The following is a 27,870-nucleotide window of genomic DNA, read 5'->3' as shown; positions in this document are numbered from 1 at the left end:
TTTTACAGCCGTCCTCCTCCCGACTCGCTGTGTCGATACAGCAAACATCCAGCCTGCAGCCTCTTGCTCCTTATTTGCACACAAACATTACCCTGGAAAACATGGGGGGGGGGGGCTGCACATGCACACAAGGCAGCGTGCTCGTTGATTGAATCAACAGGAAGCACCTGTCTGGTTGCTGCATGCATTAGCACAGGTAACGAGGTTATGTTTGTCTGCCTTGCATACAATGTCACTTGGGAGGGGGCTGCGGTGTCTGGAGTGTCCCTACAACAGAGCTCCAGCTGGGGGTCAGAGTTCAATGATGATACAGGGATACAGGGAGCAGGTGGACTTTTTTTCATTTTTTTTATGACCTGCCTCATGTCACCTCTTCTTACTTCCTACACAAGGCAGCAAAGGACTTATTTGACTTTTATTGCTTGGACTAGTTCATCTTTTTAATACACATTTTATTCAGAATGGGCACTTAGTGACGAGTACCATCAAGGACCAAACTGCTTTCGGTGTCTGTGTCAAAGTTTCAGGAATGGGCAAGTTTGGCCCTGAATTCCTCAAAGCTCCGGATGTTGACAGTCTTGGTCGACACGTCTTTTCAAGAGTGGTGGCCCCCCTTTTCATGGCCAAAGACTTCCCAACTGAGACCCACTGCTCTTGTGACTGAGACCTGGATAAGCAGAAGACATGTATGGATGTAAGGATCCTGTATCTCAGACATAGTGTGCATCATACGTAAGATAATATAAGATCATTATATGATGACTTAAATTAAATGGCCATTCCAAGCCCTCTAGGCAACATATTTTGTCAGAAGTGATTAGCGACAAAACTAGCTACTTTTTCCGCTGTCGTTGGAGAGTTTTCTGGTATTTGGGGACTTAAAAGTGAAAGCACGTATCCATCTGCAGTTTCGGTTCTCACTGGGCTGCAGCAGGTGCTGCTGACACGCCCCCCCTCTCCCCCACCAAAACAGTAACAAGCAATCAGTGCACCGTCAATTCCATACTGTGCGTAGAGCAGGGGTCTCAAACACGCGGCCCGCGGGCCAAATGTGGCCCGCAGGACACTAGTTTGAGGCCCCCGCCTTGATATGAAAGTTTAATGTTAGTGCAGCCCGCGCAAGTTTGATATGGATGCTGTATGGTATCATGTACCCAGAAAAAATTATTACGTTTGATTAATGTTCATGTTAAAGGTTAAATAACTGTTAATAGTTATCCTCCCTATCCGTGTGGAAGTGGTAAGTTTTGGGCTATTTAAGTTTAAAGGAAATAACTTGAAGGCTACCGTTTAGGTCGCTAGCTAGTTTGTGAGTTAGCATGTGTCTCAAGACCCTGCAGTTGCGCAATATGTTGTAAATAAAAAAAGAGTATAAATGTGACTATAGTCGTGTTTTGTCATGTCTACAGGGCTCTAATAATGCTTTGTTCATTTTAATCTGAAAAAATAATTTGTCTACCCACCAACTATATGTGGTTTCTTAAGTTTTTATTATTTGCCGTTTTATTATTATTATTATATTTATTTATTTATTACTGATTGATTGATTTTTTTTATTCTTGATTTGTTTATTTATTTTTCATCTTATTTTGTGTAGAAAAATAAAAAGTACGATATTTGAGAACAGTGGAATGTTTTATCAGAGCTTTTCTGGTAGAAAACTGGAACCAAAGCGAGGTTTTAAAAAAAAATTTGTTTTTAATGAATGCGTTTTTTTTTTTTTGGAAAACCTGATGCGGCCCAGTCTCACCCAGACCCGAGCTCCAGTGGCCCCCAAGTAAATTGAGTTTGAGACCCCTGGCGTAGAGCATAGTGGAGCTCTACGCACTCATGAATCACGCAAATGTGATTGTGACGCTACCAGGGCAAACACTAAAACATAAATGTTTCTCAGTCTTCATTAAATTCACTAGTCATTACACTCAAGCCTCATTGGGACACTTACCTGTCAGTGTGTCAGAGCATGTCACAAAGACAATGATGTGTTAAACAAGTAGTCCTAACTGCAAGATAAGAGGTTTTTCTTCACTCTCTCTTACTTACTCTCTATTTTGAGAGGTGCTGGTGGCTGAGATAAAATATTAAAATGATTTAATTTTCATGATGTGATGGCCAATGTTAAATTAACAGATACATATCAAGTTTATTTGTAGTTGGAAACATAATGAAGGTGTTTTTATTCACTTTTTTGTCTCTCCTACGAAGTTATCCTTTTTTCCTAGAGCAACATCACATGCAAATAATATGCAAATGATGTGCACATTAGCCTATGGCGATTCTAGGACAGCCGATGGTTATTTTTCTTAGAGGAGTTGGCAACAATGGTTGCCCTTTCGTTGGAGGCTTCAGTTTGACTTAAACTGACGCTTTGCTGACACCCAGTGGCGAATGTTTGTACTGAAGCTGCCGTGGCAATAAAGGTAAACTATGAATAATGGATTGGATTCATATCGCGCTTGTTGAGTTTAGTGCTAAATGAAGGCGTCCGTGTCAGCAGTCAAAACTCCAAACATTTCATTTGACCAATGGTAAAATACCCAGCTTGACCTTTTAACCCATCAGGGGCTCAGAAGTCCCAAGTGGTCTGATTAGGTTTGAAAAGAAAACGGTGGTTCAATGGTAAACCGGAGACATGGTGTCTTTGAAATAGAATGCTTCTTTCATTCTCTTTGGTTCCCGTCTTGGGGATACTCATCTGAGTTAGTCTGCCTTACATTCCGTCGGATCATCAAGGACTACACTTTTTAAAAACACATCGAGAATGAAGGCTAATATGAGTACAAAACTAAGACGTTGTAGATGTTGGAGATGTAGTGTCCATGTTTGGCCGATGAGGGTCAGTGTTTCCTCATTGAAAGACTTCAAACTTCAGCCTTCGCTCTTTGAGCCAATATCAAAGTCAACGAAATGTCCTCGAAATTCATACAAAGCATTAGTGTAGCACATATTGCTGGCGATTGATTAATAACATTTTTTGTTAACAATGTTTGATAACAAACACACTTTTGACTGTAGTTGTTTATTTTGGGCTCACATTGATGGTTGCCTGAAAATGTGCCTGAATAGAAAGTGAGGATATGCATTTAAATACATTTAAAGAACATAATGACTTTTTTTTCCAATCACAGTAAACTTGGCTGTTTTTTTTGCAAAAATGTTATTATTAAATATTTATTTTAGAATGTTGTATTCTTGTGTTAAACGACACCAAAGTTTTAGATAATGAGGTTTGTGCATTTGGAAAGAAGAACTTTGGGATGGCTCAACATTCTCGGTTTGAAAAGGAGTGGTAAAATGGTTCCTTTGTGATGTCACAGTGGAGTGGACTTCCTTATATAGGCGTGGCTGTAAGTCTGATTAGCTCTCGGCCCTCCTCCAAGATCTCTTTCTCTGTTTACGGACAAGGAAAGGAATGAAATAATAGAAAGGAATCCTAATTCTATGTTTCTGACAAATGTAACAAAAAAGGAAATTTTTGACATTGTCAAAAATTGTTTAGGAAAAACATCAACTGATTGCAATGGAATCGAAATGGACACTATAAAAACGTTAGTCAACGAGATCGTAGAACCGCTGATGTACATCAGCAATTTATCTTTTCAGACCAGAAGATTTCCCCAAGAAATGAAAACAGCTAAGGCTGTTCCAATTTTTTAAAATGGTGACAAACACCAATTTACAAACTATTGGCCAGTCTCCTTACTACCACAATTCTCCAAAATTATTGAGAAGATATTCAACAATAGGCTGGATAAATTTATTAATGCGAACGAATTACTATCAGAAAGTCAGTATGGATACAGAGTTAACATTTCTACCTCCATGCCACTGATCAAAATTACAGAGGAAATAACTATGGATCAGAGGAAGTGTGCAGCCACAGTATTCATGGATCTGACAAAAGCCTTTGATACAATCAATCATGACATCCTAATAACTAAATTAGAAAGGTACGGAATAAGAGGATTACTTCTGAACTGGGTCAAAAGCTACTTAGCTGACAGGAAGCAATACGTAAAGCTAGGAGAACACACATCTGCAAGTTCATATATTACGTGTGGAGTACCCCAGGGGTCAATACTGGGACCAAAACTGTTCAACTTGTACATCAATGATATCTCCAAAGTCACGAAAGACTGGTATTATTTGCGGATGATACCACTGCTTTTTGTTCTGGGGGGAGTACAGACGAAATCATTAGAAAGGTCAGAGAAGAAATGGTCATATTAAAAAGATGGTTTGATGATAATAGATTGTCCTTGAACCTAAGTAAAACTAAAATCTATTTGGTAAACGCAGAAAGGACACGTACCAGCAAATACAAATAGACGGTGTAGACATTGAAAGGGTGAAAATACATTTCTGGGGATCATAATAGATGAAAACCTCATATTACAAATATACAACATAAGGTGGCCAGAAATATTTCTATATCAAATAAAGAAAAATTTGTTCTCAACCAGAAATCACTCCACACTCTTTATTGCTCTCTGGTTCTACCATATCTTACTTATTGTGTGGAAATATGGGCTAATAACTATAAAAGCAATCTTCACTCGCTAAATGTACTGCAAAAAAGGGTAGTAAGGATAATTCATAATGCTGCCTACAGAGAACATACTAACTCCTTATTTCTAAAATCACAAATACTTCAACTTGCTGATATAGTTCATCTTCAAACAGCTAAAATAATGCATAAGGCTAAAAATAACCAATTAGCTAAAAATGTCATCCAATACTTCTCTACAAGAGAGGAGAAATATGATCTCAAGGAAGAAGTACATTTGAAACACTTCTATGCTAGGACTACGTTATGCTAGCCATAGCATTTCAGTATGTGGAATCAAACTATGGAATGGATTGAGTAAGGAAATCAAACAATGCACAACGATGAGCCAATTCAAGAAACAATACAAGCAGTTGATGTTTGCTAAATACAAGGATGAAGAGTCTTGAACCAGTCATGATGTGCTATATATATCGCTATGTATATTGACAGTTATGTCACTGTATGGTCATATCACCTCATACTTCGGTACGTGACAAAAAAAAGTACTTTTATTTATTATTTATTTATTTATTTAAATATTTGTTTTAAAAAAAATCAACTATATTAGGAAAGCAGGAAGTGAACAAATGTAACAGTTACTGATTGTAAAAGTACCAGATGGAGGGGTACGATTTAATAAGCTTTGCTTCTTCCTACTCCTTTTGGACATGTGGAACTGTGAACTGATTATGGGATGGACTCAATTGTAATCTGATGCATGTTCAAATGAAATAAAACCATTACCATTACCATTACCATGTCTGATGGTTATTGGACTGCACTCGGCATCAGTAACAGCCTTCATTTGAGCCGAGGATGCTCCCATGTCTTGACGGATAGCCAATGGGATCCTCCAGCTCAGGGCTGGTGATATTTTTAAAAAAACTTTTTTGTTCCATGGATGTTAGAATAAGTTTCAAATGACTGTCTTACTGCTTCCAACCTCAGCAGAAATGGCTTCTAAAAAGGCAAAAGCTTCTTTGCCTTTGCCATCAAGAGATCACGACAGTTTCCAGGATATAGAGGGATGTTGCTTGAGTGTTTGCACGTACATCAATCCAAGTTTGTGTCCCCGTCCATCCCTGATGGCAAACTACACGTTGGCCTGATAAACGTCTTTCTTTCCTGTCTAATTCACAAACAGACAGCATGCCTCCTCGTCTTCCTCCTATGGGCTGTGTTTACACTCAGCATTCCAGGCCCGGAGCGGCGGCGCTCTAAGGTTTCAGTCAAAATGCCGAGGACAGACTCCAGTTTGAGTGGAAACGCTGCCCTTTGTTTACATCCTCCGTCCCCCTGAGGATTGGGAGGCAGCGCTCCCATCCCATCCCTCCGTCCTCCTAATGGGATGATGCAGGATGCTGACACACTGCCCTCTTATTGGATAATGGCAGGAAGTTAGACGCTGACACGACATGAGCTTTCCACTCCTGTCCACTCACGTCTGGTTCCAATTGTGGCTTCCAGTCTTCTCGTCTCATGCGGAGCCAAAAGACGCTCTCAAAAGCGGAGAGTGCGTGAGGAGAAGGATGGGCCGCTCCTTTAATGTTTGGATTTGTGCCTAATGCACGCTCAACAATGCTGCTTTCTAGCGCACTCACATGCGCCTCACCTCACTGCCGCACGCTGACAGGGTGTTTGTCCAAGGCCAGGTGGGCACACGTTGGAGTGAAAGACTCGCTTCCCGTCACCCTCCCTGTTCTTTCCCTCCCACTGGTAACCTTGGGGTGACGCCTTCAGGCTCCCTCCTGGAAACTCCTTGTTAGCGGCCCAGCAAGAGAAACAAAACAAAAGATTAATTCCTGGTGCTCATTACGAGCCACATTTGCTCAAATATTCCCCAAACATTCTCCCTTAAACGTAGCACTCTTCAAGCATTCTTCTCACTCTGCTTCCTCCAGCAGTAAAACACATAACAAGGGTGTTTTTTTAATTGGCCCATGGCCTTTTGTAAAAATATAATCATTAAAAAAACAGCAAAAATTTAAAAAACAAACCATTTCACAAAAATCTTTAGCATAGAATTAGCAATAATCACATGGCATTTATACAAATAGCATCTCAACACAAAGCACTGTACAGTGATTACTATCACTATGACTTATTACTAGGCTTGTCTGATAATTATATCAACATAAAAATGTGATATTGTCTAAATGGACACTTCAATGTTGACATGACCAGGATGACGCCACAGGGAATCACACCCATGGTGGACGTCACTCTCACAGCACGTAAAAATGAAATGACTGAAAAAGGATGTCAAATATTACAAAGACATCATAACAGTCAAGAAATGTTTGTGATTGAAATAGGTCTGTGGCAAATTCAACAAATATCATTCATCATACATCATGCTGTGATGTACTCACCAGCTTCATCATTTATTGTTCCATTTTTCACACTCTTGCAAAGTCATATATATGTTGCTCTATATGTATATGTGTGTATATGTATATATGTATATACATGCTAATTTTCAGCCCTTTGTATTGAGTTGTGGATTCCTATAGAGCAGCTACACACAATAACCCACTTACAAAGTGTTCTAGTTCTTTCAGAATCTGCACCTATTCAGCTGTATTTCTTTGGATTCTGTGCTTCCTGCGAAAACGGTCTGTTTTAATGTATTCCACCCACGGCCCGCCTCCAGGCACGCCCACTCTGCTATGGTTGGTCACACTCACTAATGCTTAGGACTTCTGGTTTGTGTCACCAGCTGCAAACCCAACTTTATAGCATAGTTGATAACAAACGACCAATTATCTTTTTAAAATGTCCACTTTTCACCTCCAGCCAAATGTGTTGGATCCCAAATCCGATCCAGAAGTACAAACTGGACAGTCCCAAGTTTCACAAGAAAAGTGGTTACCTCAAGATGTCTCTCAATGGTAAGTAACTTTAGCATTTTAGTATTTTTTAGACATCGGTGACATTTAATGTTGCCATTACACGTTTTTTTTTAGGACAACCAGTATTGAAAAAACTAATGCAGCAGAGTTAATTCTACATAACTTTTGTTACTTACTGCTGGCCCTGCTGACTGCTCACACCACCAAGTAGCGTTGGAAAGGCGTAGGACTTCAGCAGGTTTGTAGGCTAGTCCAGCTGCATGGTGGCACTTGTTCACTAAACAGTCCAGTGGGAAATGCCCTTGACAGATGAAAATGCATTTCTTTTGCTGGTCGGGAATCAGAAACTCCGACCACTTGTGTCTTTAGGAATTGTAAACAAATATGGCGTTCCCTTTCAAGCCATTGCTCACAACGTAAACAGAAAAGGAGAACTGGGGGGAGGGCGGAAAGTGTATCGATGCCTACAGCCACGTTATTAGGAAGTTCGCTCCTCTGTGACATCACAAAGGAACAGTTTTGAAACACCTCCTTTGAGTCATACTAAACTTTTTTTCAGAGCTAACTTCCAAAAGCGCTAATCTCATGATCTGAAACTTTGGCATGGTTTAACACCAGAATACAACATTCTAACTACATTTATCAGAAAAGCGTAAAATACATAATAGGTCCCCTTTAACACAAGCCAGCCATGGCATGTCTGACCTGACCTGAAGTTGTCCACCTATTTAATGTGGAAGTTTTTGTCTTGCAAACTTTAGAAGAAATCAATTCAAGGCTAACTGGTTTGTTCGGTAGCATGATAACTTGTTTGCTCGCTAGCTGGCTAATCAGTAGTGATGAATTCATTTCCAACCTGATCGTAAAATTAAGGCTGATATCAACAGCACAGACATATTTGAAAATGGATTTTAGAGTATGAAGTGTATGAGTATGTATGTAGTGATATTACAATATTGATCGCTAATCACACAAAGTCAGCCATGGCGTGTCCAACATGATTAGTGAAAAAAAGTTCTCCTCTCATCATGTGTGGAAGTGGTACGTTTTTGGCTTCCAACATTTCAATTGGTTAGACCCAGGACATATAGGAAAGATGATGTCTCTCAATTGACCTGGGAATGTCTTGGGATCTGCCAGGAGGAGCTGGACAAAGTGGCCGGGGAGAGGGAAGCGGTAGCGGTAGAAGATGGACTGTTAGCTCACTAGCTGTCTGGAGTCCCTGCAGCATAAGAGTTGCAAAGTGGTGTAAACAATGAATGTATAAATGTGACTATAGGGGTGTTATTTCATGTCCGCAGTGCTCTCATGTTAAAAACGCATTCAGAAAGATATAAAGTGGTTTTGTATGCTCCAACCATGAAAATATTCCAATTATGAACATTGAATCCTGTATGGAGGGATGGCTGTGATAGGAAACCGACTCGCAGACATGAATTCATCATGATCGGGTCTTGAAATGATTAATGGTGATGAAGGAGGAATTCTGGTTCACTGCTTTAATGTGGCACTGAAGGACACTTTACTTGACCGCACTTGAAAGTACTTTATCAACGTGGCCTTGACGATAGTGCCGTTACTCCCACCCAGCAGATTTCCTTGGAGACCAAAAATAACATTTCAACTGACAATACACACTTTGTGTGAAAGGCTAGTAAAGTATTAGACAAATCAATGTCATGAAATTGCATGAAAACTGTATGAAATTATTTGTGTGTCATTCCTCATGCATACGCTAAGTGTCGCTATTGCACCAACTTTTTGTCAGTGCCTCCCATCACTTCCAGGCTGCTTCATCGCTCCAAATGAAAGTTTTTGTGCATATATGAGTGCTTTCAAGGCCTAAAAGTCAGTTATTTGTCACTCGTAAACAATGATGCCATCTGCACGCAGTTGCTTACAAATTCCAAGTCAGCACTCCCAGCAGGAAGTCAAGTGGAAGGAAGAGCAGCATCAACCATCAATCCACATTGTCTGGACCACCCCACCCCCTTTAACTGAGTCTTATCTGTGTGCAAATGTTGACTTACCTGGGCTCTCGTCCTTCCTAGGAAATGATCGGCAACAACGTGGAGACCCGCTGAGCTCTTCTTTCTCGCCATCTTTAAAGTGTCTCTCTATCGCTCCAGGCATAGTGGAAAATGAACTTTCATAGTTTGTAAAGCAATGCTAACCTTTTAGCATTTGTTTTTCATAATATTACTTTTTTCCATCACATTTTTCTTTAATATTTCAAGTCATTATTCCTCATAATATTAGTTTATTACATTTTGTCATCACAATTAAAACAACATTTTTTCAACGTTTCTGTCGTGAATGTTCTTCTTGTAATCATGACTTTATTCTTGTAAATTTTGGACTAAACATTATAACCTTTTCCACAACATCAATTTCCAAAGCTTCATTCATTATTTTAATTTTCATAATATTATAAAATAAAATACCACTTCAAAAAAAACAACATCTTGAATATATTTTGACTTCATTCTTGGAAAACTATTGCTGATTTTTCAATTTTTATTGTTTTTTTGTTTTTTATTGTAACGCAATGCTAACCTTTTAGCATAATATGTTTGTTTTTCATAATATTACTTTTTTACATCACATTTTTTTAAATATTTCAAGTCATTATTCCTCATAATATTAGTTTATTACATTTTGTCATCACAATTAAAACAAATTTTTTTCAACATTTCTGTCGTAAATGTTCTTCTTGTAATCATGACTTTATTCTTGTAAATTTTGGACTAAACATTATAACCTTTTCCACAACATCAATTTCCACAGCTTCATTCATTATTTTAATTTTCATAATATTATAAAATAAAATACCGCTTTAAAAAAAACAACATCTTAATATATTTTGACTTCATTCTTGGAAAACTATTGCTGATTTTTCAATTTTTATTGTTTTGTTTTATTGTTTTTTTTTTACTTTTCTTGTAAATGATATTTGTAGAATGTGTTGCAGGCCCACAAAATAGCCTACGCTAATCTTCTATTTCTATAACGCTGTCATTTTACTCTAACAACACGGTGCTTTTACTCCTCATTCCATGCATCTTTAGTCCTATGATTTTTATTCACATAGTATTTCTTTCCGCAAAAGGCGCCAACTTGGCGCTCGTAGTGTGCTGGCAAACCCAACTTCATATTAAATATGTCCTTGGGGTAAAAAAGACAGCTTTATGACTTATAAGCTTTACTCTCCTAATACGACAACGTCACCCTTCTACATTACAACTTCATTTTCCTGACTTTATTCTCCTGACAGGACGTCCATCCCTGTGAGGGGGTGTTTTATGATGACAGATGTTCATGTCATGCTCTTCTGTTCATTCATGGTCATCCAACGGCGTTATTCACCTTGATTTGACCTTCAGGGTGGCCTTAAAGGGACGCTATGTAACCGCTTCCCAACAACACACTGGTCCCTCGTCACTTGGCGCTTCCAATAATAATAATAATGAGTAAAATACAAACACTGAATGAGACAGAAGACACATTCAACGCTGTTGTAATGATGTGTAGTATTCTACACTGGTCATTAGGTGTCAGTCATGTTACATTAATCAGACAGCAGGGTTGGGGTTGCTCTCCTCTCTGCTCCCGTTACAATGCCAACCTGTATTTTTTTCCATTATCATGTCTACTATATTGGGTAATAGGAGAGTAAAGGTGACTATAGGGCTGTTATTTCACCTCGGTCGGGCTCTAATATTGTTAAAAAGCGCATTTAGAAGGCCTTAAAGAGGATTATTATGTAATGTTTCATTTTACATAATGTGTAATAGGTTTGTAAAGCCGACTATAGGGGTGTTATTTCATGTGTACAGGACTCTAATATTGTTAGTGCTTCTAAAAGTGGTTTTAGAAGGTTGTAAAGAAGATTCCCATGCCTTCGAGGTTTTATTTTCTGTTGTTACATCTACTTAATTGGGTAATAGGCAGGTAAAGGTGACTATAGGGTTGTTATTTTATATCTACAGGGCTCCACTATTGTCAAAAAGCACATTTAGAAGGTTGTAAAGAGGATTTGTATGGCATATGTTTTATTTTCTGTTGTTACGCCTACTATATTTTGTAATAGGCATGTACAGGTGACTATACTAGGGGTGTTATTTCATCCCCACGGGGCTCTACTCATGTTAAAAAGTGAATTTAGGAGGTTGTAAAGAGGATTACTATATATATCTTATTTTCTTTGTTCATGTCTACTATATTGCGTAATAGGAGTGTAAAGGTGACAAAAGGGGTGCTATTTCATCCCTACAGGACTCTACTCGTGTTAAAAAGTGAATTTAGTAGGTTGTAAAGAGGATTACTATATATATCTTATTTTCTTTGTTCATGTCTACTATATTGCGTAATAGAAGTGTAAAGGTGACTATAGGGGTGTTATTTTATCCCTAGAGGACTCTAGTCATGTTAAAAAGTGAATTTAGGAGGTTGTAAAGAGGATTACTATATATCTTATTTTCTTAGTTCATGTCTACAATATTGTGTAATAGGAGAGTAAAGGTGACTATAGGGGTGTTATTTCACGTCTGCGGGGCTCCACTTTTTGAAATTATTCAGAAAGTCGTAAAAATTGCTGTGTCTCGTATGTTTTATGTTTGGTTATGTCTACTATATTGCATAATAGGAGCATAAGGGTGACTGTAGGGGTGTTATTTCATGTTTAGGGTGCTCTAATATTGTTAAAAAGTGCATTTACAAGGTCGTAAAGATTTATATGTCTTACATTTTTCATTTTCTGTTGTTACGTCTACTATATTGGGTAATAGGAGTGTAAAGGTGACTATAGGGCTGTTATTTCATGTCTACAGGGCTTCACTCATGTTTAAAGAGCCCATTTAGAAGGTGTTAAACAGGTTTTCTATGATCGAAGTACCAAAAGACAACATTTATGATCGAAGAATCCCACTTCATGCAAAATAAACAGGAAAAAGAAATAGGTGTGTCTGCGTCATCACGTGTGTGAGGTGCAGAGGTGAAAGCTGCTCGTGCCAATCGAGTGTGCCCGTCATCACGTGCAGTTAATGCAGAGCACAAAGTTGTTTTGGCTTGTTGATGTTTGATGCCTGCATTGCAAGACTTTCGCACGCTAACGCAACTTTTTGTGTGTCTTTCAGGGGTGGGTTTGTCCCGTGTGTGTCCCCCTCCCAATCCAATCCAGTGCAGAAGCAGGGCAGGGGAGGGACACATGTGCTGCCAAGCCAACGGGATACCCGCGCACACACAACGCGCGCGCGCACACGCACTCGTGCACGCTAGCGAGCAGTTGAAGCTGCAAGCCAAAAAGCGAGGCAGAAGCTTGGAGGCGACCGGAGTGCGAGGAGTACTGAGCGGACACTTGGGACGCTACTTTTTCTTCACTTTAAGCGCAGAAGAAGAAGACGATTGATCACAGAGCAACAACAAGTCTCTCTTTCCAAGGTAAGACTTTGTCTTTCTGCCGAAAACTACCGGTGTCTTTCTAGCGAGACATTAAGTCTCTTAATGTCTTTTATGGACATTTTTGTGGCGTCACGTCTTTGGAAACATCTCCCGGACAAGTTCAAAGAGTGTTTGTGTGCGTGTTTTGCCCCTTCTTGGATGCTCCAAACTTTCAAAGACATTTCATTCAAGACTCAACTCGAAGGCAGCGTTGCGGTCAGTGAATGCATCACCAAAGAAAAGATGGACTTGTTGTTGTTGTTGTTTTGTGCAGTGCTGCTTTTTACGCACCTGCAAAGATGACAAAACCTTTTGATGACGTGAGTGAAACATTTGTAGCTCCTAATGCATGCAAGGAAGGCATGGAGGCTGGCTGGGATGGGGGTCGGAGGGAAGGGGGGGAATAAAAGTTCGTTTAGCAGTCGACTCAAACCACAATGAATCATCAACACACAAAAAAGTCTTCAAATGGGAAGCATACCGTAACTAAACCGTCATTTGCATATGAAAACTCCCAAGAAGTCCAAGAATTCAGTCAGGCTACTGCTTTTGCTGCTCTTGCTGCTCTTACGGGCCTTCAGTACACTTGGCAGACAAAAATAACCTTTATTTCATTCATTGCTTTCTTCAAGAGAAGATGTAAACCACCACACTGCACCCCGCAGGGCATCCTCTACATTCACAGCATCCATAGATGGATAGACCACAGATGGATACACTACAAACGCTACTACCGCTCTACTTTTTGTGATTTGAGTCTTTCTTGGTCAAAAAATGATACGTTGTCTGAAGTTGAAAGCTAAATGGCCACTTCCATCCATCCATCCATCCATCCATTTTCTACCGCTGATCCTCACGATCTTGGCGGGGGTGCTGGAGCCTATCCCAGCTGACTTGGGCGAGAGGCGGGGTCCACCCTGGACTGGTGGCCAGCCAATGGCAGGGCATACGTTCGTTTCTTGCTGTCTGGGGTTGCTTCAGCTTGCATGGTTTTAGTGTCGTGACGAACACCAATTGTCTTAAAAAAGAGCAGTGGGAATCAAGTTTGGACATTTTAGACAATTTTGTGCATAATCAAGAAATACTTCAACAAATACGACATTTGGACGTCTTTAGTGTCTGCCTGAGAACTGCAAGGCAAGAATGGTAATCTTCCCATCAACTCCTGAGCAAGGCTTGCCTAAAAGGAAGTCAAACCATCGCAAATTCATGGCAGAGCAGTAAATTCTCCATCAATAAAAGCTAGTGTAATATCTGTATCATATCATAAAACAATAAAAAAAGAAATTAATCCGGTGAAAAACCACCGAGGTTCGTAGTCGGGCTGCCGACTGGAGAGAACGTATCAGGAAGGTCCTGAAGACGTTCATGTTGACGTTTCAGTCCCAGGAGGCTGGACTCATTCATCACGTTCTGATGAGCGGCAGCAACGGAGATGATCAGACGCTTTTCCCACAAGGCTTTGGACGGTGGGGCGAATGTCCCACGGGGGGGGAGTGTCTTCTATAAGTGGCCACACATCACTCCTCCCTCCCCGTCTCTGAATGGCCCGCCTTTTTCACGTGAGCTGACATTCCAAGAGAGACGGGAAGGAAACCGGGCTCCATCAGGTTCATCGTGCTTTCTGGTTCTGATGCTCCAGGATCGCTGAGCTCTGCGAGTGACGTCGCGGGGCGGCGAGGGGTCAGGTTGATGTGGAGGAATGCAAAGGCCGGGAACCTGGATCAGCAGCTCCACCAAATCATGAATGAGCTGCCAGGCCGTCCAAGAGCACCAGACCCGCTTTGGTTTGGCTCAGGACCAGGTCCTTGGCTCATGACGGCTGCCATTAATCCGCTTTCACTCTGACTTCAAGTCTGGCCAGTCACAGCAAGACTTCTTGTCGGATGTGAAATGTCTAAATGCGTCTTTATTTGTCTGGAAATCCAACTTTGATTCTGCTAATGAGCTCCATGTGGCAGCGGTCAGGACGCTCATCCATGCTGACAAGGAGCCGGAGGGAAGGGAAGTGTCAAAATAAAGTGTGGGGACTACTTTGGAGTTGGGAAAAACTGCTTCGAACTCGGCAATGAATGGAGACATGCTAGCTTATCATAACAATCCGAGCTAGCATGTGTGTATGCCCCCTAGTGGTTGTGAAGACACAACCTGTTGAACTCTTAAGAGTCGTTCCTCTCGCCTTTGCAGAGTGGCTCATTGTTTGTCGTGGGCGCACCTTGTAGGAGGCGCAGCCAAGTGGCACATGCATGTCGGGACTCCTAAAATACACATTCAACCAAACAGGCGGAACTCCATTGTCTGAAAAACACAATTTCAAAGTAAAACAGTGATTGTGCTTTGTTGGCTTTATTGGTTTTATTTTGGAGGCTTACATCCGTGAAGCGCAAAGTGTCACTGATATTTTAGAGGGAAATGTTTGTTTTCAAGCACCAGTACGTTTTTCTGCGTCTTGTTGCCATAGACATACCCACCGACTCCTTCAGTCTTTTCATCTTAGGGCAATGATGCCTGTCATGGTAACCAATGAATCTATTTAAATATAAACTAAATTGATAATTACCACAATTTTTAATGGTGGTTGGCGCTAGCGAGTGTTGTGAAGGGTAACTAGCAAGCAAATGCAAATGGCTGATTGTCCTCAAAGTACAACAAAGTACGACAAAGTCAAATGTAAAATAAATTTACGAGAATAAAAGTAATCAATTTACGAGAAAAAGTCGTAATATTACCTTTTGACCAAGGCCAAACGTCTCATAAGTCCCTCATTTTCATAGCTGTCTCAGGCAATGCCTGTTACGATGAAGTATTAAAATCATCTGAGATTTTGAGAATAAATACGTAAATAATTTATGAGGAAAAAGTTACAATATGACGAATATAAACTAGTAACTTCACGAGAATCGTAACTTTATGCGACAGGCATTGCCTGAGACAGCTATGGCAAGAGATGATGCTAACCCGTGCTAATCGGTTTGTGTTTCGAGGTCCTTCCTAGAAAAACGATGCTGTTTTCCTTCTGACACGCACGACACCATCAAACGTGAAAAATGTACAACGTTTATTTTTCTACATTCTTGTAAACGTAAACGTCCAACATCTTTTTTGTAAATTATGAGAAAATGACTAGAAGATAAGCTAATTTCAGCAAAATGGCCACTGCCTCTTTAGACATCATACCAACAATGTGTGATCCCAAATACTACAGTTTGTTGACATTTTTGGTTGAATTTTTCACACTTTCTGAGTGGATGCTTGCATGTTTTTAGGGTTTTGATTTGGAAAAATGTTGGCCACTTCCATTATCAACATTTTTGTGCACGTTGTTGAAAAAGACAAAGGTTTAGTTTTTCAAACTTTGTTTCCAGTATCTTCGCTAACAAAAATTACAAATTGTTTGCAAAATGGTCACTTTCTCTTTCGACATTTTTGTGTGTGTTGGTGTGATGGGCAGATATGACAATACGTACCATCTGAGGTTAATCTTTTACAGCTTTGTGGGTGGATGCTTGTATGTGTTTAGGGTTTTGACTGTAAAAGATGCTCACTTGTCTGGGAGACACCAAATGGCCACATCCTTTTTCAACATTTTTGTGTGTGTTGTTGTCATAGAAATTCATTCATTCATTTTTTACCGCTTATCCTCATGAATGTCGCGGGGGTGCAGGAGCCTATCCCAGCTGACTTCGGTCAAGAGGCGGGATACACCCTGGACTGGTGGCCAGCCAATCACAGGGCACATATAGACAAACAACCATTCACACTCACATTCATACCTATGGACAATTTGGAGTGTCAATTAACCTAGCATGTTTTTGGAATGTGGGAGGAAACCGGAGTACCCGTAGAAAACCCACGCATGCACGGGGAGAACATGCAAACTCCACACAGAGATGGCCGAGGGTGGAATTGAACCCTGGTCTCCTAGCTGTGAGGCCGGTGCACTAACCACTCGTTGTCATAGACAGACAAACTCAATTTTGACTTTGTGTGTTGTCGAAGAAAAATGACAAATTGACTTGAAAATGGCTGCTTTCTTCATAGACACTTTTGTATGTCACGTTGTTGTAATAGACAGGCGGACGACAAGGGTTTAGTTTTTCCAACTTTGCAGTTGCATGTTCCACTTGCATGTTCTTGGGTTTTGGTCTCTAAAATGGTCGTTTTCTGTATAGACATGGGTGTTGTTGTGATAGGCAAATACTACACAAAATACTACTACAGTACGCCTTTGTCAGCGTAAAGCGCACCAATAAGTTGACCTCCCGGCCCCATCAAACTACGATCATACACTCATCTTTCACGTCATCAAAACTTCCATCAATACTTTCCAGATGTTGCTACTTTTAAAGAGGGAGGCTGTGTACAGCATGTGTATATATATATATACAGTATATATATATGCAGTATGTATGATTATACTCATGTATATCCTGTATATGTACGCATATGTGGGGTGGGAGGGGGTGTAGGGGATTGCTTGGTCTTGCGATGACATCATTGCAGGCACATGTGAGACACATGAAGGCACGGATGTGACAAAGACGCTGGAGGTGAAAGTGTCAGCAGACACAAGTAACCAATCACGTGCATGGGTGTGGGGTGAGGTGGGGGGGCGGTGGTTTCCATGGGGAGGGTCATGGCTGAGGTGGTCCACGTGCTGATGTTAAAAAGCTCACCGGTATTAAAAGACACGTCTTTTGTTCCCAAGGACACGCTTGTCAAGTGCAGTGGGACAAGCTTTGACAGTGGACAATATCCACATATCGTTTTTTGGCAAAAAAAGCCAATATCGAACATCCCTAATTATTTTGTATTTTGGTGCTTTCAATGTTTTCGGAAAATTATGTCATATGATACGTACATTTCTCAAGAAAATATAAAAGCTTGTATATTTTTAGACATTTATTTGATATTTTCTATTTTTTGTGTTTCATAAAAATAATAACATTGAATATTTCTAACAAAATATGAAATCAGGTACATTTTTGTACATTTAGAAAAAAGTTTTGTATTTTGTTGTAAAACAAAATATCAAATCATGTACATTAAAAAAAGAACAAATATTTTATATTTTGTTGCTTTTTTGTTTTATCAAAGAATTACATTTAAGATGAATAAATAAATTATTATAATAAATAAATATTAATAATGAATAAAAGTAAATACATTCATACCATTTCCGAATATGTAATCATATATATTTATCTATAAATTGCTAAAGATTATTATTTCTGGTAATAAAAATAGGTACCAGTCCTAAAACGCAATATACAGTAAAATCATAAAATATCATCATAAAATATTTCTAAAACGTATTATAAGATTGTTTTATATTCAAGTTTCCTAAAGTCGTTCATGGTACGGTGAAATACTCCGCTAACATAATCCCTGTAGAGCTACAATGCTTCATCCCAGAAACAACATGAAAGTCCAACAGTAGGATAGAAAAGTCCAGAAGAGCGGCTGAAGCGGTAAGAAGGGACGAACTCCATGTTTCTAATCCAGCTGTTGCATTGTTCATAGCGTCATAGCATCGTTCTCTGCTTGTGTTTAAATGATCAAGTGGTTACCAACCGTGACGTATCGCTAATGCTAAAGCTAAAACACACGAGTCAAGGCCGTTGGTCATTTTTTTTGTCCTGACGTTCAACTGGAATGCTTGGCGACGTCAACGTGGGACATTTATGGATGAACTCGACATTTCTCCGCAGGTGTGTAGGAAAGCGTAGTGTCGCCAACTAGTGGCCTGGTGTGCACATGACAGCTTTCTTCCTTCTCTCTGAGCGTTCATTTGAGTGGGAATGGTTTGTTCTGATTTCTCTCTCATAATATTAGGACTTTTTAAAATGGAACATTATTTCTTTAATATATCAACGCTATGCTACTAAAATGACATTATTTTTCCTAATAATACTACGGGTTTATTCTCATAAAATTGCACATTTTCCCCACTATTTCAACTTTCTTCTTGTGTTATTATGACTGTGGTGATTATGAGATCATATTTTGGACTTTATTCCCATAATCATATAACTTTTAACCCAATTTATTAATTTAATAACTTTATTTTGTTTTTGTTTATTTTTCATAATATTAAAACTTTTAAATATGAAATAAACTTTTACATTTTTTCTTGTTCTTCTTCATATTTCAGTTGCTATGAAAATGATATTATTTTTCCTCAAAATATTAATAAATAAGTTTATTCCCATAAAATTGCACCCTTTTCCCCTTATATCAGTTCTCAACAAAATAAGGAGAAATACAGGACAACTTTCACTTTGACACAAATGTAGCCATATATATTTAGGCAAAATATTAAAACTATGCCACCTCTAACAGCATGAACTATTGACGTGTACTATTTTACTGTGTAAATATATGTACGCATGTGCAGGCCTTAAAGTTTCCCTTCAATGCGTGACCTCCTGCACGCTACACGGCTGCATGCATTTTCACTTCCTGGTTGCGGAGCCTCTTTTACATGGGAGAGCTGCATGCCAAGTGTTTCTGAAATGCACTTCTGCCACCTTGTGGCCGTTTTTACATCTTAAAACTGCACCAGATATGATCTTTTATTGTGTAAAACATAAAAGACTATCAATACATCTTTGGGAGGGAATGAGTTCATATTTCAACTCTTTGCGACTAAAATGACAACTTTCTTTATTGTTTGTTTTTTTGATAAAAAATTACGTCTTTCTTTAAGATTCCAACTTCATTCAACTAAACTGGGATTATTTTTACTCATCATTCTTGTGAAATTACATATTTTTCTCTTCATATTTGAACGAATATTTGAATATTTATTGTAAAATTACATGAATGATAAATGTTAAAATATATCACAGGTCGTGGGCTGCACTTTGTACATGCCTGTGTCAGTGTGTGTGTTGTTGAGTTCAGAGGAGGTGTGATAATGCGATGAAGGGGAGGAGTCGCTGGTATCAGGGGTCATTTGAAGGGCAACTTGCAGTAAATGGCAGTAAAGCATCCAGCTAATCTGCCGCCATTACGATGATGAAATCAGTAGGGATTTAAGCTTCCCATCAGCTGCAATCAATGGCGACCAATCCATGGGCGGCAGATACGTGAGAGGATATTCTCTGCCGCACCTCGTGTCCGTCTGTGCGCCAATAAAAGTTCAAATGCACACATTTTTGGGGAATTTTTTTTTTGGGGGGGTATAAGCGCTTTATGAGCCTCCAGCAAAATCCACATTTTCAATTTAATCCCTCCATCCGCCCGGAGCGATGGCTCAGACCTTTTGTCTCTCACGCCACGATTAAAAAGTGTGAGCCATCACACACGTTTCACATCTTCATTAAGTTCATCAAAGGAGAGCAACTTCACACACGCTTTCTTCTCACGTCATGGCAAACACAAGCGATCAGGCTCATATGCTCACCAGGAAGACTTTTTTCCTCCTGAAAGACCTTCTTATAAGCTTACAATGAATAAACGTCAACTACAGCAAACTCACTTCAGATGTTGGTTCAAGGAAATCTTTTGGCAAATTCACTACAACCAGCAGAGAATTTTCATATTCTACACTCAGGGCATTGAATGCATCACAACTCAGGTTGGTTTCGAAAATGTTGGTGAGCTTCTGCTAAAGACTAGATAGGACAGCTGTGGTCATCTCTCATACAAACAGGCTTCATTGGTTCATGCTGAAAGACTAGATAGGACAGCTGTAGTTGCTTCTTATCTGAGCAGACTTTATCGATTCATGCTGAAAGACTAGATAGGACAGCTCAAGTTGCCCCTCATCTGAGCAGACTTCATTGGTTCATGCTTAAAGACTAGATAGGACAGCAGTGGTCGCTGTCAGGTTTAGTCAGAATAGAACCTGCAGCTGTCCTATCTAGTATTTGGAATGTTTAGGTTGTCTTTACCTTTTATTCAAGCAAGCTTCATATGTTCATGTGAAAGACAGCTGTCGGTAGGACAGTTTTAGGAAGACTAGAGCTGTCCTATGTCTGTAGTCGGACTGCAGCTTCATCTTTGGGTATGAACTGGTGAAGCTCTGGTCTGACTACAGATCTAGTCTCGGGAAAAGACGAGATAGGACAGCTTTAGTCTCTGGTTCAACTAAACCTATCCTAAAGCTGTCCGATCTTGATGGACAGTTCTAGTCTCTTGAGCGGACTAGATCAGACTGCCCTTGTCAGACTAGAGCTTTAGCAGTTCATACTCAAAGACTAGATAGGACAGGCTTAGTTTAATAGACCTGACTGCTGACATGCCATGTCGGATAGCTTAGTGGGAAAATGCAGTACAAGTGATAAATACTTGAATACTTTGTGTACTTGGCAGGATGAGGCAGTATCAAGGTTGGAGGAGGGGCTTCCTGCTGCTGCTGCTGGTGTTTCTACAGGAAGCTATGCCACAAAAGCTTCCCACGCGAGATGAAGGACTTTTCCAGATGCAGATCCGAGACAAGTCGCGGTTCCACGACTCGTCCGTCATTCCCGATGGAGCCGAGATCAGCGGCTACCTCTTCAGGGACACGCCCAAAAGGTAAGCCATCCATACACTCCACTGCGTTTTCCATTGCTGTCCAATGACTACCAAATGTCCTCAGGTTATGATTCATCTGAAATTTTGTATTCATTTATTTTTTCATATGCAGGATAACAAGAACAAATACAGTGGCGCTTTGGTTAATGTCATTAATCCGTTCCAGAAGGTCAGACTCAAACCAAAAGGGGCTCATATCAAACAATGTAAATCCAATTCATCTGTTCCAGACATTCCAAAATGTCAACACAAAACACATTTATAGACATTCGTTATAGTTTGACATGCAGAAAATGATGCATTTGTCATACAAATGACAAATGAATGGGCAACTAAACATTAATATCAATTTTGACAGGTTTTGTTGGAAAGCAGAACCAACAACTGTTCAGATGTTTGAGGTGTCACCAAAACAAAAAATATGCATGTCAGTCACCGTTCTGCGTGAATTTGCTTCTCCTCAGAAAAAGCTCATTTTCAGTTTAGGGTTGAAAATCTGGTGTTTTCGCTGAGACCATGCCATGTTCTACTGACGAATTCTAAAGACCCCAAAAGGCTAGAAACAAACTTTTTGTTCTCATGAAATATGAAAGTCTAAAGTTCCTTTATATAGTTTCAGTGTTTCTGTAGTCCTAAAAGTCAATATTCTGTGGGTCTTGAAAGTTCAGCAAAAATGCCCCAAAACTGTATGATGAATATAGAAATGGAAAAAAACAACAACAATGACGTCTAGTCATGCTAGTAAGCTAGAATGCTTAAGAGTTGTGGTTGGAAGCAGAAATGAGCATTATGGATGTCAACTGAGACGGGCAAAAACACAGAGTGTCACCCTCAACGCGTCCATGTGTTACATTGTGTGTCTAAAATGGACAACCTAAAATGGCGCCCGGCCACCACAATGCATTGCACGATCACGTGCAGGTATTGTAAGATCTTGTCTTGGGCATGTGACCCAAGATGACGACGTAAACAAATTCTTTTGGACACTTAAGCAGGTGAATGCAAGCTAAGGCAAAGTTTTTGTGGAAATTTAGCTTGTTAACTGAAAAACGTGCAAACTGGGGCGGACATTAACCAAGGTACTGCTGCATTACATTGAGTCTACCCCAGCTGCCTTCGAACGAGAGGGAGGGCACACAACGGATTCCAGCTAATCACAAGACAATATTGTAGTGGGAGTGTCCAAATATTTTGCAGCGAGGGTCACAAAGTGTGAAAATGAAAGATAAAGTAGCTGTAGTTGTAAAGTAGATATGCCAAGAAGTATAGTTCAAGCTTTGTCACGTGCACAAGGTGAAAAAGCTGAAATATGTCCAATGCCATCTTCCAGACTTATTATGATTTAGTATACATTTTTACCTGCAGTATCAGCTCATGATGTCATCCATGCCATCCAACATCAATACAAGTAGCTAATATTGCTATTCTCTCAGGTACTACTTTGTAGTGGAAGAAGACAACACGCCTCTGTCGGTCACGGTGACGCCGTGCGACGCTCCTCTGGAGTGGAAGCTGACGCTTCAGGAGCTTCCCGAAGAAGCCAGTGGAGAAGCTTCAGGTAGGACGTCCTGCCATGCTGTTTTTCCTCTTTCTGCATCTTTGCCGGACGATCATTCGCAGTCATGAGAGCATGACACAATACACTCAAGTTTTTTAATTTAAAAATGTCAAATTATAAATAAAGTTATCAAGAAAAAAAAATATAGAGAGAATATATGTCACATCCAACGCTCACTCCCACAAATACAGCAGAACCTTGGTTAGCGTTCAAAGACATAGCATGTTTTTCGGTTAACGTGGAAAAGGTACGGCCAAATGTTGCCTCATTTTTCGTCCATTTTCTGGTTAGTGTTTGACATGGTGCACGTGTTGTAGTGTTCTTAATACAGTGTGCGAGTCCGTCTGTATTTTCATCACAAACCCTCCTTCCTTGTTAGCATCCTGTTAGCTCGCTAACACATGGAAAGAGGCAGGAAGCAGGAAGTCATCTCCGTCGCTCGTCTATGATGTTATCAGCAATTGGCTGTGGTTGGGAAGTGGAACTTTTGGTCTACTTTGCCTTCCTTAAGGGGCCGCTAACACATGATAATGGATTTTTCTGAACTAAAGACCAAAAAATAGGCTTTCCAAAAGATTTTGGTTGGACTGAATCAGGTCATGAATTATGGGACTAATTACATTTTGTTGGTATCTTATTATTAATATTTTATTAATATTATATAAATTAATATAATCTAATTCACACTTTTTGGCTCTTTAAAGACAAATTCAGGTATTTAAACTTTTTAAGTCAAATTTTCTTGTTTTTTATTATTATTATGACTTTGTTTCCATATAATTTTGACGTTATTGTCATAATAATATAACTTTTCCCCAGTGTAACTTCATTCTATTTAAAAAAAATAATTATTTAAATGTTGCAACTCTGTGCTACTAATATTATTTTTACAAGTTTATTCTCATAAAATTGTGATTTTTTTTTTCCCTCACCAGAATACAACTTTTTTCCAATATATTTTCACTATATTCTCATAAAGTTACGGCTGTTTTTTATTTGTTTTATTTTCCCTACTATTTGTTTTGTTCAACTTTTTAAATGAAATTCTCTTCCATATTTGAAAAAGATTTTTCCTCATAATATGCGTTTATGCTTATGAAATTGCGAAGTTTCCTCATTAGAGGCACTTTAAAAAAAACAAATTTGACATTATTATCGTAAAATTCCAGCTGTTTTTCCCCCAACAATTTTAAAGTTTTTATTGTAAATTTCCTTCTAGCAATTATGACTTCATTACCAAAATATTTTGACTTTATAACCTTTCCCCAACCTATTTTTTAGCGTAGTTGTTGTTTTGTGTTGTTGGTTTAGCATATGAAGTTTATGCTACTAAAAGGATTTTTCCTAACAATATCATGATGTTATTCTTATAAAATCCATTTTTATTTTTCTCCATTTAAAAAAATTTTTTTTTGAAGAATATGCCGTAGGCCAATTAGAAAAGAACCGTGGGCCGTATTTCTGAAGCAGAGGATTCAAACTAAACCCTAAACCTGAACCTAACCCATCAAAGCGAGAGTGTCCTTCTAAGCCAAGCAAGACATTTGGAAGCGGAGGCTCTGCCGGCAGAGGATGTTTGAGCGTTGCTATTTTTCAGCACGCTGCCAAGAAGGCTCCAGGATAATATTATGTTTTCTTGCTGGAGCCCAAGCCACAAGGCGCTTCTTTGTAGCGCCGCTCTCCTGAAGAAGCCAAGCAAACGCTGGGCTGTGATCTTTTCGGGGAATGTTTGCACTGCAAACACGGCTGACATGTTTGCGGCTAATTGTCCGTGAGCCGTCCCGGTGACCTCGCTGCGTCGACACCTTTTCTTTACTGGAAAGTCTTTGTCTCTCGCGATGACAGCCTGTAATAAAAGATGTCTTTTAGGATCGCATCTGGTACAAGAGGGGTTGATGGCGCTGATGAGATGTGCTTGTGCTTGCAGGCGAGCCTGAGCCGTTGGACCAACAGAAGCAGCAGGTGACGGTGGACGAGGGGACGGAGCTCTTCAGCTACAAGGGCAACGACGTGGAGTCCTATGTGGCCACCAGCACGCCGTCCGGCCTCTACCAACTGGAGTTGTTGTCCACAGAGAAGGACAGCAACTTCAAAGTGTACGCCAGCACCACACCAGAGTCGGACCAGCCCTACCCGGAGCTGCCCTACGACCCCCGCGTGGACGTCACCTCGCTAGGCCGCACCACCGTCACCCTGGCCTGGAAGCCCACGCCCACCGGCTTCCTGATGGGCCAGCCCGTCCTGTACTGCATGGTGATCAACAAGGAGCACAACTTCAAGAGCATGTGCGCCGCCGAGGCCAAGCTGAACGCCGACGACGCCTTCATGCTGGCGCCCAAGCCTGGCAGAGACTTTAGCCCGTTTGACTTTGTCCGCTTTGGCTTTGTCCCACCCGACGGCACGGGCAAGGACCGAGGCCTCGCCAGCAACAAGATATCACGGGTGTATGCCGTCAAGCCCAAAGCGTTGGACATCCAGAAGGTGTGCATCGGCAACAAGAACATTTTCACCGTGTCGGAGCTGAAACCGGACACCCAGTACTACTTTGATGTCTTTGCCATCAATTCCGCCACCAACACCAGCACCGCGTACGTGGGCACCTTCGCCCGCACCAAAGAAGAAGCCCGCCAGAAGACGGCGGAGCTGAAGGACGGCAAAGTATCCGATGTCTTCATCAAAAGGAAAGGCAGCAAGTTCCTGCGCTTCGCCCCCGTGTCCTCGCACCAGAGGGTGACGCTGTTTGTGCACGCCTGCCTGGACGGCGTGCAGGTGCAGGTGAGACGCGACGGCAAGCTGCTGCTCTCCCAGAACGTGGAAGGCGTGCGGCAGTTCCAGCTGCGAGGAAAGCCCAAGGCCAAGTATTTGATCCGTCTGCGCGGCAGTCGCAAGGGCGCCTCCACCCTGAAGGTCCTGGCCACCACGCGGGCCGGCAGCAAGCAGCCCTTCCCTTCCCTGCCGGAGGACACGCGCATCAAGGCCTTTGACAAGTTGCGCACCTGCTCCTCCGTCACTGTGGCCTGGCTGGGCACGCAAGACCGCAACAAGTACTGTGTCTACCGCAGGGAGGTGGCTGACGACTACGGCGAGGAGCAGCGGCGGCGGGAGCAGAACCGCTGCGCCGGGCCCGAGACCCGCCGCAAGACGGAGAAGGTCGTGTGCAAGTACTTCCACAGCCCCAACCTGCAGAAAGCTGTGACCACAGAGACAGTGGGGGGGCTGGAGCCCGGCAAGACCTACCTGCTGGACGTTTATGTAGTGGCGCACAGCGGCCACTCGGTCAAATACCAGAGCAAACTGGTGAAAACCAGGAAGTACTGTTAAGTGACTGCGCACAGAGGAAATCTATTGGAAAAAAGATATCTATAAGAAATAAGTTTATTTAACTCTGGAAGAAGTAAGGAGACGGCTCACGGGACTGTCGCTAGAGATGTCCGCCTGTATATTTATGTTTACACTTCCTGGCGTCTTCATCTGCTGCGTTGCTGCATGACGTCGCAACCGGGAGACCGAGCGTCGCTAGCGTGTATAGATCCGTCGCTGCGTATTCCACACCTGTCCTTTAAATTATTTTATACCGCTTCTCTCTTGATCCAGTGTTATCGTGACATTCCCTTGTGTAACAGAATTATTATCACTGTATCAATGTGTGTTTGTGTGTGTGTGAGTGTGAGTGCGTGTGTGTGTGTGTCGCATGTACAGTTGTCCTGGCAGTATTCATGTACATAAACACTAAATATAGAAGAAGTAATCCCTCTGTCACCTCGGGTGTCGTCTTCTTTACGTCAAGCACAATGAAAGCTGACATATTAAAAGAAACTTTTTCATGATGTTGGAACACAAACACTGGATGTCTTTATGAGCAGGTAAGGCAGGGTGTCCATATTGCGGCCTGGGGGCCATTTGCAGCCTACCGCTGTTATTGAATCGGGTTATGTCACATTCTAAACAGAAAAACACATTTTACCAGAAATATGTCAAATTTTAAGAGAAAAATGTTGGATTCTAACGAGGAAATTTTGCAAGAATAACATTATAAGGAAAAAACATACATATTTTTTTAATTTGTAATATGACAAAACAAAGAATAAAGGGGTAATTTGAGGGAAATGAGGTTGGGAGAAAAGTTATAATGTTACAAGAAGACATTCAAAATATTACAGTAATAAGCATGATTGATTACATATAGAAAATTGTAAAAATTTAAAGTTGAAATAGTTGGAACAAACAGCTATAATTTTCAGACAATAAAATCTAAATAAATATTAAGAGAAAAAAGTTGTAATCTAAGGAGAAAAATATGAAAAAAGATTTGAAGAATATCAAGGAAATTTGAATGCGTAATGTGAAAAACAAAAAAGTTGTAATTTTTGGAGCATTACATTGAGGAAAAAGTCAAAATGTTACAAAACTAAAAATATGGGAATAAAGTCATAATTCCGAGATGAATGAAGTTGAAAATAAAAAATTGAAAAATTGAAAAATCTGCTGTAATTTGACGAAAATAAAGTCAAAATATTAAGAAAAAAGTTGTTTTTGTAACAATGGAAAAAGTCCTAATTTCACCAGAATTAATAATATAACCAGGAAAATCATTTTAGTAGGCAAGTCTTTGCCAGGCAACGGAGTGGTGTGTCCAAACCTTCTTGGGACTGTCCGTCTGCACCCAAGAAGGGGGTTGAAGCAGCTTTTAGACCAGCATGAAACCAGCACAGCGGTATTTATACTCAGTCATACGTAGGTGCCACATGGCGGATACTTCCTGACATTCACTTTTAATGTGCACCCCATCTCACTAAAGATATCGACAATGTTGCTAAATTGTCAACACGGATCTTTTCCACGTATAAGATGTGTTATGAAATGAAACCATCACTGATCGCTGCAGCTTCTATAATCAGCATAATTCCACAGGATTGAACACCTACATGGGTTGATTTGACTCATCTTAA

The 27,870-nt window shown here is 40.5% G+C and overlaps 1 protein-coding gene across 1 annotated transcript; it reads left to right on the top strand.

Moving 5' to 3' along the window:
• Window positions 1-12,684: 12,684 nt before the first annotated feature.
• Window positions 12,685-27,085, top strand: ndnf (neuron-derived neurotrophic factor). Its single transcript, XM_058073242.2, has 4 exons — window positions 12,685-12,840; window positions 21,160-21,363; window positions 22,797-22,921; window positions 24,849-27,085. Exons 2-4 carry the CDS (start codon window positions 21,161-21,163, stop codon window positions 26,240-26,242), a joined length of 1,722 nt encoding a protein of 573 aa, XP_057929225.2. The 5' UTR covers window positions 12,685-12,840; window position 21,160; the 3' UTR covers window positions 26,243-27,085.
• Window positions 27,086-27,870: the final 785 nt, after the last annotated feature.

Source organism: Doryrhamphus excisus, linkage group LG4 (genome assembly GCF_037039965.1).
Source record: "Doryrhamphus excisus strain RoL-2023G ecotype Guam linkage group LG4, RoL_Dexc_Guam_v1.1, whole genome shotgun sequence".
Classification (NCBI taxonomy): domain Eukaryota; kingdom Metazoa; phylum Chordata; class Actinopteri; order Syngnathiformes; family Syngnathidae; genus Doryrhamphus; species Doryrhamphus excisus.
The sequence above is the reverse complement of the archived record's forward strand: the minus strand, read 5'-3'. Positions and strand labels throughout refer to the sequence as shown.